The 19,603-nt window shown below is 48.4% G+C and overlaps 4 protein-coding genes across 4 annotated transcripts in view; 2 read left to right on the plus strand and 2 right to left on the minus strand.

Annotated features, from left to right (window-relative positions):
- The window catches only part of LOC130267548 (uncharacterized), a 48,847-nt gene that overhangs the window by 23,038 nt on the left and 6,206 nt on the right, over positions 1 to 19,603 (minus strand). The window contains exon 2 of the mRNA XM_056517496.1: positions 3,664 to 3,701. Coding sequence (XP_056373471.1) covers positions 3,664 to 3,701 — 38 coding nt within the window. The remainder of the gene's footprint in view (positions 1 to 3,663; positions 3,702 to 19,603) is intronic.
- Positions 1,551 to 2,172, minus strand: LOC130267530 (histone H2A type 1). The gene has a single exon (XM_056517476.1). It carries the CDS (start codon positions 2,012 to 2,014, stop codon positions 1,622 to 1,624), a length of 393 nt encoding a protein of 130 aa, XP_056373451.1. The 5' UTR covers positions 2,015 to 2,172; the 3' UTR covers positions 1,551 to 1,621.
- LOC130267534 (histone H2B 1.1-like) lies at positions 3,865 to 4,359 on the plus strand. Its single transcript, XM_056517480.1, has one exon. The coding sequence runs from the start codon at positions 3,865 to 3,867 to the stop codon at positions 4,243 to 4,245; it is 381 nt and encodes a 126-aa protein (XP_056373455.1). The 3' UTR covers positions 4,246 to 4,359.
- Positions 16,768 to 17,601, plus strand: LOC130267526 (histone H1B-like). The gene has a single exon (XM_056517471.1). It carries the CDS (start codon positions 16,768 to 16,770, stop codon positions 17,416 to 17,418), a length of 651 nt encoding a protein of 216 aa, XP_056373446.1. The 3' UTR covers positions 17,419 to 17,601.

Below are 19,603 nucleotides of genomic sequence, written 5' to 3' on the forward strand. Positions count from 1 at the left end.
TATGGAAAGGCTACAATTCCTTGTGATGTCTTCTCTAATGAGTGGTCGGTGTTTGTGCTTTGATGGTTGCGGTTTGTATTTTCCCTATTCTCCATTTTATATTTTTTTCGTGATCGGAGACTGATGTTTACTGTGATGGGGATTATAGAGAACATAATCCAGAGATCCTACATCTCCCACCATGTCCGGGCAGTGCTTATTATCTTGGCCGACGGATCGGTGAAACACCTGACATAATCTGCCCTTAATGTTCGATACTGATCCGTCTGTGGGTATTTCCCGCTTTAACTGTCTGTATATCTACCTGGAGATCTCCCGAGTGTTCTGACTACTGCCCTCATCTTCCTCGGTATTATCACTACTCTCACCATCTACAGTATTCTTCCTCTCCTCCAGATTACATTACTCCCTTCCCCCACCATGTAACTATAAACCTCCATAGAGAGTCCGTGTTTTAGCAGATACAGATCTGATCGTATCCGGTAGACGCAGCGATCTATATCCCGCTATCTGGATAGATGAGTCTTCACCCTATAGCACCTCAGGGCGCCCATTAAGTGCACAACCCCCTACAGATGGGCGCCCTGCAGGTCTATTAATAATGGAGCTGTTCACACAGAACTGATGTGATGAGCGGCTGCGGCTTTATTATATTGTAGATACTTGCGGTTCCTCTATATTACTCCTCAGTATAATCAGATAATAGACGAGAGATCCGGGGATATAATCCGCTGTGACCGGAGAGAATCCTAGAGAGAGTGCAGGGTCCTGGTGATCTGCAGTGTTCACACCCTACAATACTGCCCGAGTCATCCGCACAATATTCTAGAGAATTCCATCTGATCGCTATCTGCCCGTCTGCAGCGACAACATCCGGAGACTTTTCTTTCCCGCCTCATTATTCTGGATTTCTCGTAGATGTTATTTATAGGGAATATTCTCTGTTACCGCTGGTAGAATCAGTTTTCATGATAATTCTCTATATTTTGGGGAATATTCACAATAGAAGCTGGAACACAGCGATAGCGGGAAATTCATACGAGACATCGGCTCTATAGCCCCCGATGATCGGTGAACATTGTCTTTGGGGATTATGAAATTCCCGCTCTCTCCCCTTCCCCATGTAATACCACGTGATGTCTCCCTAGGGCGATTATTACTGTATACAACCAGTGACCTCATCCACATTTCATTGATAAATAAGGGTTTAGTAACGTGTTCATTAGAAAACTTTATTACTCTGAAATAGAAGATATCTGCAGGACGGCTGTGTCTGAGAGCAATAAACTCCTCTCCACCCAAGGGACGATGTGAAGCCGATCACTGAGGCGGCGCTGGGTGATGCCCGCGGTTAGTGATCGGCGGTCGCTCACAGATCTGTGTCCATCTGACATTAATCTGATGTGAGAAAATAAATCCTCTTAACCCTTATGACATCTCTGCACAACCAACACCTTATGTGTCATGAAGCAGATGTGCAGGATGTTCTTAAATACCACATAACAGCCCAATAATAATAACACTATCAGACCCGAGATCAGCGGCGCCAGCTCTGTAGGAGACAATGTGGTGGCTCTTAGAAGAGCCTTTGGTGTTCGGGATGATCTGGGATAAGCGGTGATCACTTGCTCTTGGCCGCTTTGCTGCTCTCGGTCTTCTTGGGCAGCAGCACGGCCTGGATGTTGGGCAGGACGCCTCCCTGGGCGATGGTCACCCCACCCAGCAGCTTGTTCAGCTCCTCGTCATTGCGCACGGCCAGCTGCAGGTGACGGGGGATGATGCGGGTCTTCTTGTTGTCCCGGGCGGCATTACCGGCCAATTCCAGGATCTCAGCGGTTAAATACTCCAGCACAGCGGCCAGGTAGACCGGAGCACCGGCGCCCACCCTCTCGGCGTAGTTCCCTTTGCGGAGGAGCCTGTGCACACGACCGACAGGGAACTGGAGTCCTGCCCGGGATGAGCGGGTCTTTGCCTTGGCCCGAACCTTCCCTCCTTGTTTACCGCGCCCAGACATGTCTACTGCTCACTGTACAGACGAGACGGTATGGAGCCCCGCTCTGCGTCACCTATTATACCCGGATGGAGAAGGAAGGAGCCTCTGTGATTGGTCAGATACAAATCCAATATTCAGCGGCAAATACAGCAGCCAATGGGGAATAAGGAAAGATGATAGTGAGACCACGCCCCCTCCTTCCCACCAATAGGGAGCCAGCTCTTTAGCCGCCTAAATTAGAATGTGACAGGAATAAAAGGATCGGCAGATATTGTTGTCATCAGCGGCGTTGCGACCCGGGTGCGGGGGGTGCGGAGCGCACCGGGTGACACCAGCCTGGAGGGGTGACACCACAGGCGGCAGCAACCCCCCCCCCCCCCCCCCCCCCGTCCTCATTTGCACACGTCCGCCAGCAACCCCCCCCCCCCCCCCCGGTCCTCATGTGCACACGTGTCCACCGTCCAACCCACCAATCCCCCCCCCACCCCCGGTCCTCATCTGAGCGGCCCGCGGGGTGTCCAGGAATCGCGCAGGAATCGCTCTTTAAGAGCACCGCGCGGTGGCTGCTTGGGAGAGAGTGACGTGAGCTCACGTCACATCGGCGGCCGGCCTGAGCGTGGGCCTGTTCAAAGCATAAGGCAGTGCGCGCGCCCATAGAGGAGCCAGTCACTGCCGCCGCAGCCCTGCCGAACTTATCCGGACCGGTCCAGACTGAGGTAAGTAAAAGCAAAGGGGGAAAACTACAACTCCCAGCATGTCCTCACTGTAAGGGCATGCTGGGAGTTGTAGTCATGCAACAGGAGGCTGGTGGCATTTTTACACCAGCTGTTGCTAAACTACAACTCCCACCATGGGATTTGTAGTTTAGGAACAGGGTGCCCCCAGCTGTTTCTAAACTACAACTCCCATCATGAGAGTTGTTGAAGGGGTAAGTTAAATGGCACAGGTGGGTGGGGGTTAATATAATGGCACAGGGGAGGAGTGGGGTTCATGAAATGACACAGAGGGGAGGACAGGGGTTAATGAAATGCACAGGGGGATCAGAGGGGCCATCTCAATTCCCAATCCCCCCTATGCCATTTCAATTACCCCCCCCCCCCCCCATGCCATTTCTTCCCCTCCCCCTATCAGAAGGAGGAGGGGGATTAAAATGGCAAAGAGGGGATAAGAAGGGGGAATTGAAATGGTTCAGAAGGGGTGGGGGTTTAGAATTGAAATGGCAAAGATGGGGTTGGCAATGGAGAGCGCTGGAAAAATGTCTAACATGTTTGTCCCGCAGATGCGGAAGAAAGGAAGTTTTGTCTGGAAGAAGACATCATGGCGGCTTGAGCCGGATGGAGAAGAAAAGAAAAGAGGACGACGCTGATCAGAAAACATGTAACTGTGAGTTCCTAAATGCAATTGTAATCACTTATACTATGGTATACAGATCTGTATACAGCTGGTATATACCTCTATATGGTGCTGTTAATAATCACTTACATGGTAGATATATCCTGTGTACAGATGGTATATACCTCTATATGGTCACTGTATTGGGGGGGAGCTGTGAGGTGAACTGTCATATATATACATGCGTGTTTGTTCTTTTTTTTTTTTGGGGGGGGGGGCAGCATTCCATTCTTGGACCCAGGCAGCACAATGCCTTGGGCTGGCCCTGCCCCCCTCACCCCCCCAGTCCTCATGTGCGTGGCTGCATGTGCACCACCTGCCAACCTCACGTCCTCACCTTACTGGGGGGGGGGGGGGGGTAGGTATGGGGTGACACCATTTTCTATCGCACCGGGTGACACCAACCTTAGCAACGCCACTGGTTCTCATCATTACTGATCTCTGTTCTCTAGGAGAATATTTCATTATCCTGAACCATCATGTCTGATCCCGCCAAGTCTGCACCAGCGCCTAAGAAGGGCTCTAAGAAAGCCGTGACCAAGACTCAGAAGAAGGACGGCAAGAAGCGGAGGAAGACCAGGAAGGAAAGCTATGCCATCTACGTGTACAAGGTGCTCAAGCAGGTCCACCCTGACACCGGCATCTCCTCCAAGGCCATGGGCATCATGAACTCCTTTGTCAACGATATCTTCGAGCGCATCGCAGGGGAAGCCTCCCGCCTGGCTCACTACAACAAGCGCTCCACCATCACCTCCCGGGAGATCCAGACCGCCGTGCGCCTGCTGCTGCCTGGAGAGCTGGCCAAGCACGCCGTGTCCGAGGGCACCAAGGCCGTCACCAAGTACACCAGCGCCAAGTAACCTGCTCCGCCTCCTGCTGTCACCCCAAAGGCTCTTCTAAGAGCCGCCACATTGTCTATAATAGAGCTGGGGCTTCTATCTGCTAGAATTATCCTTGTTATATTTGTGGCTGATATTCTATCAGTGCAGCCGCTTTATACTGTATATATTGTCTACATCAGAACTGTTCTATGCACTTTAGTCTGTAGAAGCCGAGTCGCAGTGAAGCAGAACTTGTCCCCAGATTTGTCCCCTTTGGCTGTAGAATACGAGGGTCACTGATATTACTGGACAGCGCCCAGGGGTGAGGTCTTCCCTGCAGAGCGCTGGGTCCTAGTGCCTCCTGCCCCGACTATGTGGTCCCAGAACAATTGGTGGAGGTGCTGTTAACTACTTCGGTGCTGAACGTCTTTACAGATGTAATTACTGCTGTCACAGGTTACGTCGATTATTTGCGCCTTTCTCAAGGACTGAACATCTCAATTGTCCAGACTGTAATGTAGTTGACAATCATCCCCATCATCCTCAGCGATAACAGTGTCCCTATTCTATCTCCGGATCCCTATTCTAATAACTGATGGTATCCAGGATCCTATTGTAATTTGTAACTCACATAATATCTCCATTATATGAACTGCTTGTACATTACCCGTATGACACAGGGGATTCATGTGCACTACTGGGGTCATATATTCCACATTATAGAGATGTATTATACACCTGAGATGATATATACTGGCCTCTGCCCAGGCGGTGGTGATGGTTCTACACTGTTCAGTCCTGATCATCAGTAGTTATATATCAGACAGGAGGCTCATATCTTATGCATTATTCTTTCTTTAATAATGCCCATAGCAGAATTTTCAGTATTCAATTCAATATAAAAGAAAAAACTACAACTCCCAGCAGTCCCAGGGCCACAGCGGCCACTCCCCGCCTTTAGCCACTATATAAGGGACTGCCCAGTATGGATCCTCATCTTTCTTTCTGCTCATGGCAGACGTTACACAGATAAGTATTGTGATATATATATATATATATATATATGTATATTGTCTTAGATATAGTATATAGGAGTTTTACTCTTTGGCCTGGTGGAGACTCTCCTCTACCGGCTGCATATATCTCTGTTTTTCCTGTATACTTTTCTATCATTATTATTCTTATTGTTTTCTGTTTTTCTTTCTGGGTTACCGGTCTCTATCGGTAGTTCGCGGTGGCGCTGGGCGCTACCCCGTTTTTTTCCCCTGGACCCTCTATTTTGGTCCTACCTGGTGTACGCCATCTTCTGGCGACGCCATTTTTTCCTCCTCCTTCTTCTTCCTTCTGCTGCGCTCTTTCGCGCGTGCGGGCTAGGGGCGGATCTTCCTCAGCGCGGGCCGCGTCTCCTCTCACGGCCTTCTCTGAGACTGGGGCGTGCCCACCTGACGCGTCGGGTGGGCGGTTCCAGCGCGATCCAATAGGGACTACAGGAGACATAGTCTCGTGAGACTTCGTCCCTGGAGCCGCATATCCTAGGCTCCCCTCACACCGCAGCGCCAGTACAGTGCTATCGGTGTTGGAGGTAGGAGCCTGGGCTAACCTATAGGGTCTGAAAAGCGGAATTTATTCCGTTCTTAGTTATTCATTGTCTATTTTATATCTATATTTAGTGAGTGCTAGGCCTATATATATATATATATATATATATATATATATATATATATATATGTATATCTATTTTGCGAGTACTACAGATAATAAGCTCGCACCGGTGTAGTATATATATCTATACTAGGGAATACAATACAACATGACTGAAGACTTCTCTTCCACTTCCAATAGGGGTGATGAACTGGCGTTAGATACGGCGCAATTTTTGAGTGCCTCACAAATTCAGGACCTCATAAACAAATCGGTCCAGGCTGCTCTGGCGTCTGCCGTGGCACCCTCTAGATCACATCCAGTTCTATCCCTCACCCCTATACCGCTGTCCCACAGCGGTGAGCCGCCTGTAAAAAAAGGGTAAAGTTTCGCACAAACGGAAGCATACCATGGCGGCCCCTGACTCCCCGGCAGGGGAAGTAAATAATATGCTCCAGGCAGCTCCCCCCACGGACTGCCACCCCACGCATCCCTCTGACTCTTCCCAACCCCTGAGCCTCAGGGAGTTACCAAAGAGGCATAAGTCCGCCAGGCGGGCAAAACCCGACTCTTATGAAGATTCCCCGGATGAGGATTCATCCGATGAGTCGGGTGAGACTGAGGTCTCAGAGTCTGACTTTGCTGACGAGGATGCTGGGACATCGGCGCTCAATAATGACGCCAATCCTGAATCTCAGGGCGAAGCCATTCTAGATACCCTGGGAGAACCAATTTTTCACCCTGATGCTATATCCCACCCCCGTTCTGGGGATTGGACCCCGTTGCCCCATGTGTCCCAGTACGTAGAGTTCTGGGCACGCAGGTCACTTGAAAGGACCAATCGCAACAAACTCAGGGCAGAGTGCCCACGACCATTTATTCCTAAAAAAGTGGTATCAACCCCAGAGATAGATCCCATTTTATCCAAATATTTGATGAAGTCGGGCAAATTCCCCTAGAAGGGGATTGATCGGTTTTTTAGGACCATCCAGGACCGCATTCTGGACCTACTTGGTCCTCTTACAAAAATATTAAATTTGTCTGAACAGGCAGCGACGACAGACCAACCTGTCGATTTGACCCAGCTTCGTGGGTGGGCCCAGAGGGCCATTTGTCTGGTGGGCAGCGCCAACACCGCTTGCTCTATTGAGCGCAGACGCTCCATTCTCATACGGCTTGATCCGCAACTGGCCCACCTAGCCGAATCCGAGCCAGGTCCAGCAGCAGAGGGTATGCTGTTTGGAGACACCTTAGTAAAAGACATCAATAAGTTTGTGGGGCTATTCAACAGTCTAGATAAAGCCCAAACTTCATTAAAAAAATCTGGAACAAACAAGATTTTTCCCCGTGCCGGCAGAAGTAGGGGCCGATCTGCCGGCCGCACTTCCACCTACAGACCCTATCTCAGGGCAACTGCTCCACCACAATACCCTCAGGCTCCCCCTCCATACACCGTGTCAGTGGCGCAGCCAGCGCCATTTTTCCCACCCCGTGGTAGACCGTGGCGCGGACGTGGAAACAGAGGTTACCCCCGATCTCGTCCATATACCGGTAAGTGTTCCACGCACTCCACTTTCACACATACCTGTGGGGGGACAACTGATACATTTTACCCACGCTTGGTCTGAGATTACGGCAGACGCGTGGATACTAACGACTATAAGAGGTTTCCACATAGAACTTCTGTCCTTACCAGAAATGGGCGTGATTCCGCCCCCTATCAGATTTGCAAAGCGCAACGTTGCTCTCATAGACAACGAAATAGAGGACCTGGTGTCCAAACAGGCAGTGGTGGAGGTCGACCCTTCTTCCCCGGGGTTTATCAGCAACCTCTTCCTTGTAAAGAAGAAAGGGGGCGGCTATCGCCCCGTGATAAATCTTCGAGACCTGAACCAGCATGTCGCTTATCGACATTTCAAAATGGAGGGCATACATTGCCTTCGAGACCTTCTTCAACCGGAGGACTGGTTGGTAAAGGTGGACTTAAAGGACGCCTATCTCACCATCCCCATGCATCCTTCTTCGCAACAACTTCTTCGCTTCCTATGGAGAGATCGAATGTGGCAATTTACGTGCCTTCCTTTCGGTCTATCGTCCGCCCCGTGGTGTTTCACCAAACTCCTGAAACCAGTGGTGGCGTCCCTAAGAAGCAGGGGGGTGCGTCTGATCATCTATCTAGACGACCTCCTTATCATGACTCGCTCCAAAGCACAGGCCTACCAGCACATGAGGTGGACGATATCTCTGTTGGAAGGGCTGGGCTTCTTGATCAACCAAGAGAAATCGATTCTCATCCCAGCTCAGGAACTGGAATTTTTAGGCTTCTTGGTGGACACCAATCAGGCCGTTCTCCGTTTGCCCAGAGCAAAATTGGCCCTCATACGCAAGGAGATCAGAGCGTTGCTACGCAAAGGCTTCCTATCGTTACGGGTACTTGCCCGGCTGGTGGGCCTTCTAGCGGCCTCCATTCAAGCCATATTTCCGGCCCCTCTCCATTACAGGGCCCTCCAGAGGCTCAAGATCCTTCATCTGCGTCAGGGTCTCAGATACGCAGACGAGGTGTCCCTCTCGGTAGAAGCCAGGGCAGAATTGCAGTGGTGGCTTCGCCATGCCGTCGAGTGGAACGGCAAGACAATCTTTAACTCTTGTCCGGACGCCATCATAGAGTCGGACGCAAGTCTGAGAGGCTGGGGCGCTCGCTTCGGCAACGCTTCTACAGGAGGGAGCTGGTCCATCGAGGAATCTCTCCTACACATCAATGCATTGGAAATGCTGGCGGCGTTGTTCGCCGTCCGGAGTTTTTTGCCAGAAACTTCCAATTGCTGCGTATTATTACGCATGGACAATATTGCAGCGGTGCAGTACATCAACCGCTTGGGGGGCACCAGGTCCAGGATCCTGGCGGATATTGCCAAGGATTTTTGGCACTTCTGCCTCTCCCGCAATATTATCCCTATGGCGGAGTACATTCCGGGGATTTCCAATACAGTAGCAGATTGGAATTCCCGCTATCTCTTGGATTCCAGCGACTGGCGTCTGGATCGTTTAGTTTTCCTGCAATTGGAGCTGCTTTGGGGTCCGTTGGGCGTGGATCTATTTGCGTCCCGCCTCAACCACCAGCTACCGCGATTCTTCAGCTGGAGGCCGGACCCGGAGGCGTCAGCAGTAGACGCCCTCCGACAATCTTGGACGGGGGAGACACACCATGCGTTTCCCCCGTTTTCGATGATCCCCAAAGTTCTCATACAGATAGCGAACCAGAAGGCTACGGTTGTGTTGATCACCCCCTGGTGGCCGATGCAACCATGGTTTCCGATTGCTCTGGAGATGGCAGTGGATTGCCCCAGACTGCTCCCTCTTTTTCCGCAGATCCTCTCCAATCCGACCAGGGGTCTCCACCCTCTGGTAGCGTACGGCAGCCTAACTCTCCTAGCATGGTTGGTTTCGGGGTGCCCGACACGGACCGCGACCTTTCGGAATGGGCTAGGAACCTCCTCGCCCTGGCCTGGGCCCCCGGGACTCGATCGGCATATCGATCAGCCTGGAGACTCTGGATACGTTGGTGTGATCAACGACAGGTTGATCCCGTACAAGCACCTGTAGCAATGGTGGTAAATTATCTGGCGGACTCTTTTGAGTCTGGTAAGTCCTACAGTTCCATCAATGTGTACCGATCGGCCATTTCGGCTTACCATTATCCGGTGGACGCTTTGCCGATTGGCAAACACCCCCTGGTATGTAGGCTCTTACGGGGCATTAAATTTAGGCGACCGCCCCGTCCTAGGTATCAGTCCACTTGGGATGTTTCCAGCTTGCTGGAGATGTTTGCCAGGTGAGAGGACAATGAGGCTTTGTCATTAAAGCTTTTGTCTTACAAACTTACGGTCCTTTTATGTCTGGTTTCCATTAAAAGAGTCTCGGACGTAAAGGCCCTGGACATTTCTAGGCGTCAATTTTCGCCTCAGGGGGTCAGGTTCTCAGTGGTCCGAAGGACAAAGACGGGTATTCATTCAGTTTTTTACCCTTATTTTCCCGCGCATCCTCGATTGTGTGTTGTGCGTTGCCTACAGGCTTATGAAACGCAAACTTCCAACTTACGCTCTCCGGCCTTTTCTCAGCTCCTGGTTTCGTATGTCAGGCCTCATCATCCAGTCTCGTCCGCTACCCTGGCGCGTTGGGTACGCGCCGCCATGGAGATGGCTGGTATAGACGTTTCCCTCTTTGGAGCGCATTCTTCCAGAGGGGCGATGGCTACTAAGATAGTTACGTCGGGGGGCTCCCTCACTGACCTGTTGATGGCAGCGGATTGGTCGTCAGAGACCACGTTTCGCCATTTTTACTTCAGACCGGAGGAGCATGTCTCCATGTCGGTTTTATAATATGGTGGTCGGATAACTTATATATTTATTTTGTTCTTATAGTTTAAGCTTTGAACTTGCATAAGATATGAGCCTCCTGTCTGATATATAAATCGAGATTTTCCTAGCTTGTGACGGAAAATATTAGTTATATGAAGACAGGAGGCGAGTATCTTCCCTCCCTTACCCAACCCTATTACGATTCTTTGTTTTCTTTGCAGGATATTGAGCATGTTGAGTGTTTTCCGGAAGGAGGCTGACCTGTTTGTTGCAGACTGTTTGGGTTCTCTACAGTCCCCGTTGGGATGAAGTTCGGCCTTCGCTGGCCAGGTTGTCCGGATTGTCTCCGAAAGCTACTGTGGTGGACCGGCTGGTCGTGGATTTGAGTGGCGATGGAGAGGTCCGGATGCAGTTTTGGGTTCCTGTGCGGCGGTGTTTCGCATTCAGAAAGAGGAGGATCCATACTGGGCAGTCCCTTATATAGTGGCTAAAGGCGGGGAGTGGCCGCTGTGGCCCTGGGACTGCTGGGAGTTGTAGTTTTTTCTTTTATATTGAATTGAATACTGAAAATTCTGCTATGGGCATTATTAAAGAAAGAATAATGCATAAGATACTCGCCTCCTGTCTTCATATAACTAATATTTTCCGTCACAAGCTAGGAAAATCTCGATTTACATTTAGTGTAATGACAAACTGTATAAAAAAAAAAAGCTGTCAGTGAATAGAAATACTTATGACTACTGCTGTCAGTGAATAGAACTACTTATGACTACTGCTGTCAGTGAATAGAACAACTTATAACTACTGCTGTCAGTGAATAGAACAGCTTATGACTACTGTCAGTGAATAGAACAGCTTATGACTACTGTCAGTGAATAGAACAGCTTATGACTACTGCTGTCAGTGAATAGAACAGCTTATAACTACTGCAGTCAGTGAATAGAACTGCTTATGACTACTGCTGTCAGTGAATAGAACATCTTATGACTACTGCTGTCAGTGAATAGAACCGCTTATTACTACTGTCAGTGAATAGAACTGCTTATGACTACTGCTGTCAGTGAATAGAACTACTTATGACTACTGCTGTCAGTGAATAGAACAGCTTATGACTACTGCTGTCAGTGAATAGAACTGCTTATGACTACTGCTGTCAGTGAATAGAACTGCTTATGACTACTGCTGTCAGTGAATAGAACTGCTTATGACTACTGCTGTCAGTGAATAGAACTACTTATGACTACTGCTGTCAGTGAATAGAACAGCTTATGACTACTGCTGACAAAATGTGAATTGAGGGCAGCCGCCTGCAGAGTTTCAGCACATGGGGCCCCCAGGGACACCAATGACCAACTGCGTCCTTGATTCCTTTTATAGACATATGGGATTTTTTTAATACTATTTATTATTAAATTATATTATTTTTAATTACATTACACAGAGGTGCTATACAAAATTATTCTGACTTTTTTTTTTAATACTAGCAGAGGTTTAAATATTCCACAACTGAATGGGGATTGGATGATGAAGTCACATGATGATGTCACATGCTCGGTTCTGGCCAATAGACAGATACTTTCCTCTGATCTCTGTCAATTATAGAAACCATTCTAATTGGTGATTGAGATTGACAGTTATGGGGAAGAATTATTGGATTTGTTAGAACAGAGCATGTGACTTAATCGGCCAATCCCCGTTCAATGTGGAATATATGTAAAGATCTAGCCGACTTACAAATGGCAGAACAATTTTGTATAGAAGAAGGAATTCGGCGGCCTCTCTAGTCCCTTTCCTGACTGTGTGTAGGAAGGAAAGCTGCTGACCTCTAGATGCCCTTGTCTGATTGGATGTGCAGCGGAATAAAATGGATTGTAAAACAACCGCAAGATCAGGGTTCACACTGGGCGATCTCTTGCAGATATATATAATAAATTAATAATGTATTATTTTAAAAAAAAATGACAATAATACAACAGATATCTCCCATATGACTTGTGCAGCAGGGACAGGTCATTGTGTTACAGCCGCGGCCTCCTGCTGCCCATTCTGTATAAGAGACAAGAAGACCCTATGGAGCTTTAAACTAAATGATAACAGTCATTTATACTTCTTATTTCAGAATAACTATTATATATTCTAGATTTATGATTATTAGTTTTAGGTTTGTGATAATACGGGCTAAAAAAAATCTTCCGCATTAAATTATACTATTCCCTGAGCAAAAAGTCGCAACTTCATAGACAAATTAATCCAATATTCTGATCAATGCTCCAAGTTATTCTGGGGATAAAAGTGTAACCTACCTGAAGATCTCCTAAGGACCTGCGGGTGTGGATCAGGGTTTCCCAGTGTTGCAGCCGCCACTAAAAATGTATAACCCCACGTGATCTGGGGTCAGACCGGAGGAATTCACGTCAGTTTCTATCTATAAGAAATTACAGAAAAAGAGCGGCCTATGTTTTATGTGGACTGTACCCCCAATATATGATAAATAATTCCCCATCTATCAGGATCTTAACAAGAACAATGAACGTAACAAAATCTGTCCTAATAAAAGACCTGAACCCTTTCCATAGAGGACACAATCCTCCTGTGACCTTTCACCCCGATAACTAACAGCAGCGCAGGGTTCATAGTCCTCCAGCTGATACTGGAAGAAAAAACTAAACAGAAAAGAAATAAAACACTTTCCTATATAAAGACCAATATTCCCCGGACTCCTCGGGGGAATGAGGGGTACACGGCCCCAAACAGTGTCCGGAATAGAGGCCGATATATGGCATTTTCTCTCATAGACATTGAGCGGAATAGGCCACATTAGAATTCGCGATATTTCGCTAATATATTGACAAATATTCGTACAATTTGCGGCCTTTTTTTTTACTATGCGCCATAAAATTAACATGCACAATATCGCGTGATCTTCAGCAAACATGATCAGTCTCATAGGCCCATATGTGAATGTCTGACACTGTAACGAGTATTGGAGCCTTGTTTAAACCATAAGCTTGAAGCAGGGAGGGATGATCACTGTGATATGACAAAAAAAAGAAAAATGCAAATATTCAAGATAAATATTCGCATTGCGAATATAGGCGCCCAACACGTCTATTAGACATGTCATATATAAGTATAATGGTGACTTTATCCCCGTTCTCTCTATCACTTTCCCCTTTCTCCTCTTTCTCCCCGGATTATATTGCGGCATCTCTCTTCTCTCCTGGCGGCCCGAACACTCCCCGGAGCCCGATCAGAGGTGACAGCTCCTGCCCCGCAGCTCCAACAAGGAGATCACATAATTCATCACCTTGGAGACTGGAAATCTGTAACTCCACATCCTAATATACAAGCTCTTCTATATTACATCACTTTATTATTATGTTTTGTTATATCAAGCACAATGCAGATGTATGTATATATTCTAGACTCTTCCACCCCTGATTATCCTATACCAGATATAAGAGCAGCTGAACTTGTTGTGTTGTTATTACAAGTCTTAGTCACCATCTATCGTTGTATCTATTTGTGTCTCAATTAGAACCTGAGAAAATATAAATATTCGACGTTACACTTTGGTAACATGTAAAGATTAGAATACAAATCTCTCACCAGCAGGTGTCACTATTGTAACACAATGTATCTGATCTGTATAAACTGTAACTGTAAGGATTTATACTGTTTTAATAAATATAGCGCCATCTACTCGCCGCACAGTTCTAGTTCTTTATTCCATTCATTGTACAACAGCGACATCTTGTGTCAATTAACAGCAATTACATTGGTGATTATCAGGTTCCCGACAATTCTGTGGTTTCCTGTTATTACGCGGTTACCTAGTAATTCAATTAAGGATTCGATTCTAATTTGCATTAAACAGAAGGTTAACCAAATAAACCCCATAGAGATACATGTATCGGAGCCTGTATACCGGGGAGGAGATTCCCGTCACTGACAAAGTCTTCGGCTTCTCTAAACAAATACTTGAATGTAACCTTATCCTATCTAGCAGATCTGGATATAACGCTTGTCCTTGTGAATATAGCGCTAATAACAGAAAAGCTCAGGATGAATCTTTTCCAAGGAAGGGAAATTCTATCAGAGACCTCCGGCCCCTGACCGGGGAAACCTGACAAGAGATGACAGTGCAGCCGCGATCTCATGTGTGAACTGGGACCTACTGTTCAGACACCTTATGATAATACTGGGCAGGTCTCTGCACTTGTGGTAGGAATGGAATCTACGCGGTTTAGTCCCGATCACCAATAGTTGTATTCAATGACAACCTGTGTATATAAAAATAAAAAAGTATTACTCTATTACAGTCTCTGCTCATTAACCCCTAATTCTCCTGAGAAGTCTCGTTGAGAGCAGGAAGGGGAATTACAAAAGTATACAATGTAACAACAATGTATTAATAAGAATAAACAAATTAATAAATAACTAATGTATCAACGTGGAAACTAACAGACAGGAGTCCATCATAAAGAGTGAATAAGATGTGTTGGTCCTGGAGAGACTGCACAAAACAAAGAATTTATTACTTTATAATGTTACCCCGTTGTGGATGGGCTGTGGGTCTGGTGTCATCTATATAATACATGACACGGACATTCTGTAACACAGTAGGTGACATGTCCCTAATGTACATGGGCCGTGACGTCATCGGTCCCTCTGCACATTTACAATGGAAGTATAAATGACATCATTCTATCAGAGACAGGGAGATTTATGGTTATACTTATACCGTGTTATATCCCGTTCCGAACCTGTAGGGTGGAGTCTAGTTTGTGGACTTACCTGTTACATCTGTATGAATTCACATTGTTATCTATATAAACCATTTATATTAATATGATACATTATCATTCCGTGCATTGTATGAGGTAAACATAATATTTTATTACATTATTAATTAGAAGATAATAAAGAAGAAGAGTTTTATTGTCCGCCCGGCTGGAGTTCCTCTTGGATGTCGGCAGTCTGATGCTTGCTGTGCGGCTCTCCACCTTTCCCGAGCACAGGAGCTGGGATTCAGCAGGCGGACTGGCTTCATACAATTGTTGTGTGGAATACAAATATGACATGGAAGTATCAGTGCAGCGGCCGGGATGGGGCTTTCTCTCCCAGGTATAATGTTCTCTGTTATCAGGACCATATATACAACCAATATATGAATCCCCGATGTCATCCTGGTAATGTACAAGCAGGTCCTGTAATGGAGATAATCTGTGAGAGAAATCACAATAGGATCCTCGGGGTCATCACTTAACAGACGAGGGATTTGGGGATAGAAGACATTCTGTGAGGGTGAAGGATCCTACAGAGAATACGGAGTCTCTTGTATCTGGATCAGGATTCTGACTTCTTTGTTCTCCTCACTTCTCCTTCCATCTTCAGCCCCTCTGACCCCCGTCACTGCTCTCCGCTCCCTCCGCTCTGTCCTCGCCGGTTCCCGCTATCACTGTCTCCTTTCTCACCTCTGAGCAGCCCGGACACGATCCTCCGACCCGACCACTTCTACTTCCAGAGCTTCAGTCGGGGACCGGATCAGATCTTATAACTGCGGCATCTCCTTCCTCAGTTCCCGGCCCGAACACTCCCCGAAGCCGGATCAGCTGTGACAGCTCCTGCCCGGTGGCTTCAAAACACGTTGGAGATTACAAAGAATAACAACAGGGAGATCACATAATTCCCCATCATGGAGAATCTGTATCCCCTTCCCCCTGACCTCCGGCACAGCCGGGATGTGAGAGAATATCCCCAGGGGGTAGGAGCCCCAGCTCTAGGTCCAAATCCTCCTCCTCCCCCCCGCACCCGGGCCAAGTGCTCTCTGCAGACATGAGGAGACATCTGCGGGTGTTATGGGTCGGGAAGCTGTAAAGAAGATGAAGGAGAGAACAGTCATCACATCTACTTGTAGACAACTCCCCCCATCATCTCCGGGTCAGTAAATGGACACGTTGTCCGTATTATATCTATATATCGGGACAGGGAGCTGGCAGTGAGCGGAGGCGCCGCCTGTGTTACCCTCCGGGGCTCTCAGCAGCTCCAGGCCGTCTCCGCATCGTGCAATCAGCTTCCTGGACGGTAGATGTTGTAGTAAAGATCCGTGTGATGGTGACCGGTGCCGGGAATAGAAGGAACGATCCCCAGCAGCAGATTTATATTCCCGGATACACAGTGATGTGCAGATCGGGAAGACTGTGGCGGAGATCCCGGGGCCTCCTCCCGGCTCCTCCCCGGCACCTCCGATAATGACGGGTATAAACCGTTAGGGGGGATGTTAGGGAGGAGGAAGACACGGAGAAGGGGAGCTCTCCTGTCCGGTTCTAGCCGGTAAAGATATTTTATCCCGGGCAGGGAAGCACAAGGTTGTAGCGGAACTTCGGCCGGGTCCAGACGGGTTGGGGCGGGGCCTGTTCTCTGTGTCAGCCAATAGCAGCTCCGAACGGTGACATCTCAGCAGCCAATCATTGCGCAGCCGCTGTACATATAAGAGGCGCCAGCAGCTCCGGTCTCAGCATTTATCCTTCACGATATTTCTGTAGTTGTGATTTATAAGATGGCAGAAACCGCACCAGCCGCTGCTCCTCCCGCCGAACCGGCCGCAAAATCCAAGAAGCAGCCGAAGAAATCAGCCGCCAAGAAAAGCCATAAACCCTCCGGTCCCAGCGTGTCCGAGCTGCTCGTTAAAGCCGTGTCCGCCTCTAAGGAGCGCAGTGGGGTGTCTCTGGCCGCCCTGAAGAAGGCTCTGGCTGCCGGAGGATACGATGTAGACAAGAACAACAGCCGCCTGAAGCTGGCCATCAAGGGGCTGGTGACCAAGGGAACCCTGCTCCAGGTGAAAGGCAGCGGCGCCTCCGGATCCTTCAAGATCAACAAGAACCAGCAGGAGACTAAGGACAAGGCGGCCAAGAAGAAGCCGGCGGCTGCGGCCAAGAAGCCTGCAGCAGCTAAGAAAGCGACCAAATCCCCTAAGAAGCCAAAGAAGGCTCCGAGCGCGGCCAAGAGCCCGAAGAAAGCCAAGAAGCCTGCAGCGGCCAAGAGTCCGAAGAAAGCCAAGAAGCCTGCAGCGGCCAAGAGCCCCAAGAAGCCGAAGGCTGCTCCCAAGAAGGTGACCAAGAGCCCGGCTAAGAAGGCGGCCAAACCCAAAGCTGCCAAGAGCCCGGCTAAGAAGGTGACTAAAGCCAAGAAGAGCGCGGCTAAGAAATAATCGGGAGCCTCGTCCTGTACTTATCCCACAAAGGCTCTTTTCAGAGCCACCACCTCCTCCAGACAGAGCTGTACGATCAATGCCCGCCCGTGTAACCCCCGGGATACATAAAGGATATAATACAGTGATATAAATCTATATTATCACTTTATTATATTTTATCAATCCCAATACATCTGCCTTTACTAGTTCTAGATCCCCTTATGAACACTCAGCTGAGTCTGATCTGTAACCAACCATTGTATCTTTCTGCCGCTGTAACACTTGTAGGGTCAGCGCTTGGGGGAAATATAATTATTGTTACAAATCGGCAACAAAAAGATTATAAATCTCTCCACCAGGTGTCACTATTGTAACACATTGTAGATCCTATGTATAAACTATAAGGATTTACACTGCTGTGATAGACGCCCTAAGGATAAACGGGATTATGGAAATTATTGACTTGCCAGACATTGGGGGATAAATGTAACCCTTTGGGTAATAGGTTGTGCACATATTATTTCCCCCATCCCGAGGGTTAGTTTGCTGCTTAGTTTTATTACTATTTAAAGTCATGCAGTCCCGAATAGAGTCTGAATATAGGGGAGCGGCAGGCAATCAGTGTGAACACCCGAAATGCGGTACCGCGTCATGTCTGAGGGGACACGGGGGAGGGCGCTATTATCGGGAGTTACGTCCATCCGCAGGGAAGGCTCGAATAGGGCGAGGATGGGTCCTGCCTCTTTCTAACAAAGAACAATTGCTGACGTCACACGTATTTTGGCGGGCTCATTGGTTGTAAGAATCAGCCAATGGGATGCAGGGGTGGGGTTTACATGAACCAATGGGGACAAGACGAGGAGAATAAATGTTCTGCTCCGCGCTCGTTCTCCATCACTTCTCCGCTGTGTACGTGTACAGAGGATCATGGCCAGGACCAAGCAGACCGCTCGTAAATCCACCGGAGGGAAAGCTCCCCGCAAGCAGCTGGCTACTAAGGCCGCCAGGAAGAGCGCTCCCGCCACTGGTGGGGTGAAGAAGCCTCACCGCTACCGTCCAGGTACAGTGGCTCTCCGTGAGATCCGCCGCTACCAGAAGTCCACCGAGCTGCTGATCCGGAAGCTCCCCTTCCAGCGCCTGGTAAGAGAGATCGCCCAGGACTTCAAGACCGATCTTCGCTTCCAGAGCTCGGCGGTCATGGCCCTGCAGGAGGCCAGCGAGGCTTACCTGGTGGGACTCTTTGAGGACACCAATCTGTGCGCCATCCACGCCAAGAGGGTCACCATCATGCCCAAAGACATCCAGCTGGCCCGCAGGATCCGTGGGGAGAGAGCTTAGATCTACCCGGGACCCGCATACAACACAAAGGCTCTTATCAGAGCCACCAAATTATCTATAGAACGAGCTGATTCCTTATCCTCTCCATTGTTCTGCTCCTATACTCCGCCTGTTCTCCTAAGCAGGATCCCGGGATTGTTCTCTGCAGTGAACCCCCTCAGTACTGAATTATATTCAGTTACTATAGTGATGTAAATCGTGACCTTTGCAGTGTAATGCCCCTGTGTGATCGGTGCTGCTGGCTTCAGTCTCCCGACACTTGTGACTAATTGATGCATAGAGGACACTAAAGGGTTAACTCTAGGTGGAGTTATAGACCCGAATGTTCGCTCATTGGTTGATCACCGCAGTTGACCATTTTGAAATTCCCGCTCTTCTTCTGATCGTTTCTCCCTTTGTCTCGTCCTCTTCCCTGTACACGTGACTACATTCCTCTTGTTTCTGTAAATAGGAAGAAAAAGGCGGCGGAGGGGAAACTGTTGGGGCCGATCAGGGGGATTCTAGTGAGGCGGAGAGGAGAGAGGACACTATGTCCGGGGCTGACATCACAATGGTGGGTGTATACGGGGTCTTCCCTGCAGAGTATATAGAGGAGCCGCGTCCCTGTCCTATTCCAGACCTGATACCGATCACATCCTGCAGCCCGACACTGCTGAGAATGCGGCGGGGAAAGCTATCCTGTATTTTATACATTGTCATTTTGTTGTTATTTAATGTACTAAATTCCGATATTATGTCACTCAGCTGCAAGAGATCGCCCAGTGTGAACCCTGATCGTGCGGTTGTTTTACAATCCATTTTATTCCGCTGCACATCCAATCAGACAAGGGCATCTAGAGGTCAGCAGCTTTCCTTCCTACACACA

The sequence above is a fragment of the Hyla sarda genome, chromosome 4, assembly GCF_029499605.1.
Source record: "Hyla sarda isolate aHylSar1 chromosome 4, aHylSar1.hap1, whole genome shotgun sequence".
Classification (NCBI taxonomy): domain Eukaryota; kingdom Metazoa; phylum Chordata; class Amphibia; order Anura; family Hylidae; genus Hyla; species Hyla sarda.

Bases quoted from the DNA above. Each gene is read 5' to 3' on its own strand.
- LOC130267530 (XM_056517476.1), bottom strand. From the start codon at position 2,014: ATGTCTGGGCGCGGTAAACAAGGAGGGAAGGTTCGGGCCAAGGCAAAG.
- LOC130267526 (XM_056517471.1), top strand. From the start codon at position 16,768: ATGGCAGAAACCGCACCAGCCGCTGCTCCTCCCGCCGAACCGGCCGCA.
- LOC130267534 (XM_056517480.1), top strand. From the start codon at position 3,865: ATGTCTGATCCCGCCAAGTCTGCACCAGCGCCTAAGAAGGGCTCTAAG.